General features: G+C 39.7%; 1 protein-coding gene across 1 annotated transcript in view; it reads right to left on the reverse strand.

Moving 5' to 3' along the window:
- Positions 1 to 8,219, reverse strand: part of LOC107292675 (membrane-spanning 4-domains subfamily A member 8) — an 11,198-nt gene extending 2,979 nt beyond the window's left edge. The window contains exons 1-6 of the mRNA XM_015821788.2: positions 8,141 to 8,219; positions 6,962 to 7,209; positions 6,131 to 6,259; positions 5,891 to 5,947; positions 4,588 to 4,722; positions 1,261 to 1,386 (exon numbers count right to left, since the gene is read on the reverse strand). Coding sequence (XP_015677274.1) covers positions 1,261 to 1,386; positions 4,588 to 4,722; positions 5,891 to 5,947; positions 6,131 to 6,259; positions 6,962 to 7,177 — 663 coding nt within the window. The 5' untranslated portion in view covers positions 7,178 to 7,209; positions 8,141 to 8,219. The remainder of the gene's footprint in view (positions 1 to 1,260; positions 1,387 to 4,587; positions 4,723 to 5,890; positions 5,948 to 6,130; positions 6,260 to 6,961; positions 7,210 to 8,140) is intronic.
- Between the last annotated feature and the right edge of the window lie 338 nt (positions 8,220 to 8,557).

The raw sequence follows: 8,557 nt of genomic DNA on the forward strand, positions 1-8,557 counted from the left end.
TGAGGAGCATATTAATAAATAAATATTATTCTCATGATTTATTCAAAAAAGACATCAGATTATTAACTTATTTTAGCAATTTAAAGGCCCGAAGAAGATGCATTTCCCTCCAGGTGAGGTTATTTTTTGGTTTCTGAAATGGCTTCAACCAACAGTTGCTGTGAACTGTTACAGGAATCTATAAAGGAGAATATTTGTAGCTCAGGTTGCTTGTTGTTTTGGGCAGATGTTTTACTACTTAAATAATAAACCTGCATTGAAGATGTTATCTAATTTGAGTAATGAAACATTTGCTAGAAAGCAACCAGGCTAGAGAGCACCAAGGCCTCCAAGACAGGTATCTCTGCATGCTGATTTAGCTGATTACAATATTTTTAGAGTTCTTCTGTTTATTCAGGTCCAACCATATTCACCCCTTTCGGTCTTTGTTCTCTCCCATTTTCTTCCTCTCAAATTAATCTATTCTAAAGCATTTCTGAAAGGTTGAGAGTATATTAGTTTTTGATACAAAAGGAAGCCAATTGTTGCTTCTGCCGAACGAGGGACAGACGTGGCTTTCTCACCCGCCATAGAACTTGCCAATGCACAATGGAGGCACTTGGTTGGCAATTCAGTTATTTTCAATTGGTTTTTTCAAAGGCTTTTGTAGCTCTGATAGAATCCCTTTATTGCCACATCTACATTTGGAGATCTTAGATAGCATAGGGTAGTCATGTATTCAGCTGTTGGTCTGAGAATTAAAAATGTTGTTTTTTTCAAAAAAAAAATGAAAAAGACCTAATTTTTTTTCAAAGAATGGTAGCATTGTGAGAAAATGTGATCAAGTGACAGATGCTTTCAATTAATGTAGTCACACTACTAAAGTAAATATATGCATTTCAAACTGAGCCCTCTTAAATGAGGACATGAACTTCTGCATCATGAATTAAAAAGAGAAAACACAAACCATTTTATTCATGGCATTCCCTCTCTAGCAAAACAGAAGCTGGGGGAAAAAAATGTGTCATCTAATTATTCATATGCAGAAGCAAATAACCACAGAGTTATTTGGATCAAAATTCAAGCTTCTCCCAGTTATAAAGCTTACTGGGTAACCTGAGCAGCTAATCTCACCTATTCTTCAGGGTAATAGCAAAGAAACAAGCAAAAGGTGAGGTTAGGTGGAGTGTAAATATAAAGGAGGAAAATGGACAAACTTCTTCTTTAATTTCTTTAGCAATGACAACTGCTAAAGCTATTAGTGAAGTATCAAATATTTACCTGGTCATCACTACAGCAGGTTGCCTGGCACCCAAAGTGTGCAAGTGAAACAGTGATGCAAAATTCCAGGACGCTGAACAAGAGCAGCAGACTGGAGAGGCCATAACCGATACTATATTGGGGAATCTGTAAACATGTGGAAAGTAATCTGCTGAGAAATTAATGTAGCAGTATGTATTTTGTTTTATTTAATGTGCTGCACCACAATTGGGATCAGAATTTTCACTGTTAAGCAAGGCAGTTGTTAAGTGAGTCATGCATAATTTTACCTTTTTTGCCACTGTTGTTAACCAAATCGCTGCAGTTAAGGGAATCCTACGGTTGTTAAGTGATTCCAGCTTCCCCACCCCCAGCGTCTTTGCTGTTCAGAAGCTGGAACAGTCGCAGAGGGGATGCTGCAACTGTCCTAAATACATTGCTAGTAGCCAAGCCCCCAAGTTTTAATCATATGACTGTGGAGATGGTCATACATGCAAGGAGTGGTCATAGCTTTGAGTGCCACTGACTCTTTGAATGGTCACTAAATGAATAGTTGTTCATTCAATTAAAGACTGCCTGTACAGTTTGTGTGATAGGAGAAAACCACACCAGGGAACTTTAGCACCTCTTATGTTTTGCAGCATTCTGAGGGGAAATTCCAGATAACACTGAGAATCAAAGGAGGATCAATCATATTTCAGAGTCACACATCAAGTTAAATCATTGCACAGTAGCATGTATTTCACCTGAGCCTTATTTCTCCTTTATGCAGAAAAAGCTGCTCAGCTTTTAGAAGGTGGTAGTAGTGTTAGCAGAAGAAGGCCAGACTGGAGCCTTTGTAGGAATGTAGAATTTGGAGGCCCTGAGTCAGACCATGGTAAGGATACCCCATAGTAATGAAAAGGATCCCTCCCAGTTGTAAAGGCCATAGTATGATGTACATTATCATTCTTATTCTTATGTTCCAAGGGTATTTAAACCATAATCTTTCTTAGTTCTAGGCTCTTTGGCATTCTGCTGGCCAAGTGACCAGCGATCACTCTAGCTTTATATGTCAATAAAAGATGTTTTGTTTTATCTTCAGTCCCTCTGCTTCCTTATTTAAAGGGACGTGTTCCCCAAAACAAGGTATTCAGGTTATAATGACTCAAATACAGTAGAACATTTAGGATGTATATTCTCCTGAATTACACCAAGAGTCACAAGAGCAGAACCCAAAGCAGTGAAAGCAAACTAATTCATTCTGCACCTGGATATTTTCCTTATTTGGAAAATATACCCTCTCTGTTCCTATCTCCCAGAACCACTTATTCAGATTCTGATTTGCAGCGGTTGCTTTGGAAGAGTCCTATTTCAATGTGTGGTATCTCCTAACTCTAATAAACTGAGTCAAAGTGCTATGTGCATAATTCATCCTTGAGTCAACACAAAATAATGAAGGCATCAAATACTGAGTCCCTATTGCCAGCCTCTTTCCTGCCCTTTGTTGTTCTCTTCTGATTTACTCTTGAATGGTGTTGCTCTGGCTTCTAAAAATCCCACCTGTTACAGACATGGAGACTGGTTTTCTCCTCTGACTTTGCTGGCATCCATTTTTAACATGCATCAGTCAATAAGGAAAAAATCCATCACTCAGGGTACTAAAACAGAAATGGGGTGTCTGCTGTGCCTTCCTTCCACCCTCAATTTGGGCATTTCTCAAGTTAAATTTTAGGTAAAATAAAGGCACATATGAAAAGACATTGGGTATTAATAGCCTGAGCACTACTAATCTTCTGAGAAGAGGAAGGCAGCTCTTGCCACAATTAGATATATCCTGCAATGCAGAAGATCTGAAACAGACTAGCTCAAGCCACCTTTTCTGCCAGGGAGGGGCAGAGACATTAAACCATACTGTAAATAGATTTATTTTGCTTATTTATCAATTGTAAGTATGGCCATCTCACTTTTGAAGTAAATAGATGTAATTTGCTTGCTTCCTATTTCCCAATAGGAAATATACTGTAGAGGGACTGTTTTCCTGTTGCCTGGAGAGAAGCAATGGAGGAGTGTGTCTATGGAGATTCTCAGTCATCCAGGTCATGGTTGTGCCAAAGGTGCTTTTTCAAAAGGCAGCTGAACTTTTTTGTTTTTCTGTGAAGAAGTTTCACTTCTCATTCAAGAAGCTTCTTCAGCTCTGACCACATGGTGGGGGATGGAAGGATTAATATTCCTTGCAGACAGCTGGTCATTTGCATTCTTTTAGCGAGGAGGCCACCATCTAGTTAGATCTGAAGAAGCTTCTTGGATGAGAAGCAAAGCGTCTTCACAGGAAAATGAGAAAGTCCAGTTGCCTCTTGAAAAAGCACCTTTGGGATGATGGAGGTGAGAGGGGATGGATAGGAAACCTCAAGAAACAAAGTGCTGATGAAGAGGGAGAAAGAGAAATGGTTAAGACAAAGGCCTGGCTAGTCCAAAGAGGAAAAGTGAAAGGCCTCCCCACTGTCCTAACATATCCAGTCTTGATCACCGGACATTATCTTCAAGATAATGGATGAAGGGAAATAGATTTTATACACTTTGAGGCTGTTGTTGGATGGGGCCAGAATAAGATGAGAGGAAAAGACTAGTTTTATACTAGTTTTATACCAGCTAATGATGACACAAGGCTTGGAATCTTACTCATGGGCTGAGGATAAGGTAAAGGTAACTTCATGGGAAAATTGGAGAAATTGACATCAACAGAGTATGGTCAAGGGCAGCAACATGATTTAGATTCAGCCAGTCTAAGATTTATTGCTTCCCCTCATCAATAAGGATACAGCTAGATCTATTTTCTTTACTCAACTTCTTTCCAATCATCTGTCAGGTTGGAAAGAGGAAAAACCCTGGATGTGACTATTATGATTTAACACTATTAAGAAAACAAAGGATACCACTTTACAAAATAGTAAAATATCAAGCCTGTGATCCCAGGTATTGGCATGGTTCTAAACTGTCCACACTTCAGAACTTACTTAAATTTTAGTTTTCTAAAACTGGGTGGCAAATGCAAAGAAGGGATGAGGATGTGGGGGTGGTGGGAAAACCTGGTATAGATTTCAACATGTACAGCTGTATTCTGTTCTATATAGAAACTATTTTTTGTTTTGCAGCACCTAAGCCCTTCTGTAAAACAACCAAATTTTTACACTCTACAGAGATAGAGTCAAAAGGTATGTCTAAAATACATTTTCAATTTTAAAAAAAATCTATCCCCAAAATATTCAAACAAAAGTCAAAGGATCTGGGATATCTCCCCTGCATATATAATCTCCTTCTAGAATCTGCACATGAAGCCAAAATTTAAGACAAGATTGGTTTACTTACCACTAAATATCCAGTGTTATATTGATAGAAATATCTAAAATAATTATTGTTGATGATCAGCTCAGAGAGATACAGGGTGATACCAGTTAATGCCATTATAGCACTTATGATGTTCATTGCTACACTGGATTGTACCTGAAACAGCAATACACCAGAAGGAAAGAAATTATAATTACAATGTCAGCATAGGTCTTATTAAATGCAAAACATAAAAGCAATTAGTCCCAACATACTCTAAGCATTAAATGTTAATGTTAAATGCTCTTTTAGCTATACAACATTACAGAGAGGCAACTAATCAGATGGGAATGGAGAAACCCAGGAGCCAGTAACGATAATTCTGAACACTTAAACATTGCTCTTTTCAGTTCTCCCCTTTCAGGAATGTAGTAATTTACCATCAAGATGGTTGTTTTTCTTCTTTTGAATACACACTTTGTTCCTTTAAAAGACAAAGACATCTCCATGTTGCTATGAACACACTTTAAATCAAAGAGAAAAAGGGGAGAAGAATGCCAGGTTTTTGTAGAAGGGTTACCATCAGTTCTCTCTTCCCTTTTGATTTCCAGGATGATTCCCACTCTAGTTCCATACTTTTACTCCTAATACACTAGGTTTCTTCCTAATGTTGCTACCATGAAGGAGTACTTTGGAAACTGGACCCTCTATCGAGAAGGAGGAGGAGGAGGAGGAGGAGGAGGAATAATAATAATAATAGTAGTAGTAGTAGTAGCAGTAGTAGTAGTAGTAATAGTAGTAGTAGTAGTAGTAGTAACAACAACAACAACAACAACAATAATAATAATAATAATAATAATAGTAATAATAATGGAGGTCTGGTTCAAGATTAGAAAATGCAAGATGACACTTCTTTGCCCAGGACTAGCACCATTACTAGTGGCAACTAGCAAACTCTGGTAGAACAAGCACCCACGTCATGGTCATTGACTCTCTCAAGCTTCTCTCATTTTTGGCATGGTATTGACAGGACCTGCAGTGTTGCAGGTTGCACATCAGGAAGGGAACTTGGGAAGAAGCCCACCGCAAAAAGGGGACCAGGGAAGGCTCCAATTCTGGATGGTTGAACAGTCTCTACTGTTTCCACAGAACTTTTAAAGAAAGCAAAGCTTGGAAGCAAAAGTTGATCAAAGAAGGAAGGTGGGGGTGCTTTTGAGTGTTTTTCCCCCCTCAAATGTTGATTTATGACTGAGCAGTATCTGAAGACAATAGACAATATAATAGATCCCAAGTGCTTACAAAGAAACAGCATAAAAGAAATGTAAATGCTTTATAGCTTTCTCACCAAACAACGGTTTGGACGGATCGCAGCTGCAACACAAAGTGATCCAGAAGAAATGAACTACGGGAAAAGGAAAAGAAAAACAAATCATTGTAGTCCACTGGAAATAAAGAGGAAAATTGTCAGAAAACTCTGACACTCATAAGAAGCCAGGGAGGCTCCACTGCAAACAAGACTTTTATAGACATCCGTTAGCCATTAATACCATGGTGCATGACTGAATAGAAATTTGCACATACTTACAAATATCCCTCCCCAAAAGGGGTAACCTCCAAATACAGACAAGATAAGGTAGTAAGAGGGAAACAAAGTGAGACAAATTGTGACAGCTCCAAAGCCAATGTGGATCAGCCCAATCATGATCTGGATGGCCTACGGAAGGAACACACACAACATAAGACAAATTAGTTCTCTGAATCTGAGAAAGGGAAACATTCTAATTTGTTAGCACCCCTGAAAAAGCATCACTTTCTATCCCTCTTTGAAAGGTCCTTGAAAGGGGTTGGGGCTTCTAAGCTTCCAGGGCAGGTGTTGACCCAAGGCCTGGTTTCCTATGGTGAAAAATTCAAATGGGGAGAAGGGACAGTTTGAGACACCATTGTCACTATGTACTGGACATTTCCTCCAGATTATAATAGAGTTTGACCTACAGTGAGGCTGCTCTTGTCAGGAAGAAGGACTGTAAGAATATCAAGATGGGCATTTGAGAGAGGAATATCACTTTTCTCACTACAGATTCCTCTGCAGGAGGAAGTTTTTGGGCTGCAGCCAAGTTCTTTTGGAGAAATGCCCAACAGTTGCGCTTCTCAGAAGAGAGAAAAAGATCTGGCTGAAACTATGGCTGAACTCCACTTTTTCAGTTAAGGAGCAAAGAAAAGGAATGCATATCTGAGTCAAAATGTTTTGCAGAATCTCAAAAGAAACTACCAGGAAGAACAGAGATTTCTGGAGTATATTCCAGAACCAGACAACAGCCAAGCCAAGTTCCAGAACTTCAACATAGGATTTACAGGTCTCTACATATCTCTAAAATCTTAATGGCCTTCAAAAAGACACATAGCAAAGCATACGTACCCCAAGCACTTTGGGCTCAGCACTGAGGAATCTCTGCATAGGACCCTTTTGGGAGACTTGTTGAGGAGCACTGGTGGAAATTCCAAGTTGCTGAGCTCCATACTGTGGATATGGAGTTGCTCCAGATGCCTGAAGAACAACACTGGGCAATCCAGGGGCCATTTGGATTACGTTCTGTGCATTAGAGGGGATGGCAATTACGGTTCCACTGGCCATGCTTGCTGGAAGTTTTGCCACAGTTAAGTTACCTGCAAACAAACAAGTGAGGAAAGAAGCAAAATGTTTTCAAGGAAAAAAGAACCAAGAAAGTCCAGTTACCTTCTGAAAAGCACCTTTGGGACAACCATGACCTGGATGATTCAGGACATCTATAGACATCAGGGAGAAAAAGTAAATCAGAATACGGAAAACATTCAATTTTTCAATGCAAAAGTTGTCTTTCTAATCTTAGCACCACCTCGGATCCACCCAGCTAAATGGCATTTCTCATTCAGGCAAGATTTTATTGTGATTATCCTCCTGTCCTGTTACTGGCAGATGGATTTAAAGGATGATCATGTTGATTGCCATCTTCCAGGAAGGTCATACCAATTTGGACAGAACAAGTTACTGTGAAGGACACAAGAGCAGGGATCTGAATTCCAGCTTTGCTTCACTGATAAGGTGAAGTTTCTTTTCAGAACACAACTGGAGCATCAGCCTGGGTTTCCTAACAAAAACCCGGACAACCTCAGAAAGCAATAAAGCAATACAGGAAAGTCCCAATTGCTATCGACACCTAATAACCCACCAGATTTTTAAAACCCTGACCCAATGGCCCAAATTAATCCCACAATTAGGATTTGTACAGACCTTAAGAGGAAGCTACATCCTTCTTGAGCTCTATTAATTGGAAGTCAAAGTTTAGCAAAAATCAACCCATCCATCCATCTTTGAACAGTGAACTTCAAATACTGAATCTTTGTAAATTTACAGGGCACCTGTGTGCGTATTGGGGACTTCCATCAGGGCAAGATTGGCTGTAAACTTTTTCTTGTCTGCTAATTCTCCCCTTATTCTCCCATCTAGAAGAGCTGTGGTGATTGGGGGATGATTCCAGGGGGAAAGCGGCAGGCAAAGAATGGTCCACACGTTAATTCTATACTATTTTGTTTTAAAAAGTAATCAGAATTTACTCACGACAAGCGCTCAAGACCAGACACACGTAAGCCTCAGGGGAAATGAAAACACCTTAACGTGAACAAGTGGAGGGCGGGGCTCCCCCACCTACTGAAAGGAGGGATTTACTCATATCTTAACCGGGGACTCCGGGAAAAAGTTCTTTGTTGACCTTTTAACTGTTGCAACAAATAACTGTTTGGGGCCAGAAACCTTCTCTTTATTCAGAGATGAGAGGGAAATTCTCCAAATGTATAATGCCCTCTTATTCCCAGGCTAAAACGAATCACTGAAATCAAACGCATCCCTCGACATCTCCTTCGCTTCCTCCCAAAGTTTGCAAGTCCCACTCTTGGAGGGAGCCGTTCTCAACCCCTCGGAGTCTTCTACAACCTTTGCAGGAATCGCCAGAAAGGAAAACAAGAGGGCGCGCAATGC

The sequence above is a fragment of the Protobothrops mucrosquamatus genome, unplaced genomic scaffold, assembly GCF_001527695.2.
Source record: "Protobothrops mucrosquamatus isolate PMUCROS unplaced genomic scaffold, P.Mucros_1.0 scaffold1399, whole genome shotgun sequence".
In the NCBI taxonomy this organism is placed as follows: Eukaryota; Metazoa; Chordata; class Lepidosauria; order Squamata; family Viperidae; genus Protobothrops; species Protobothrops mucrosquamatus.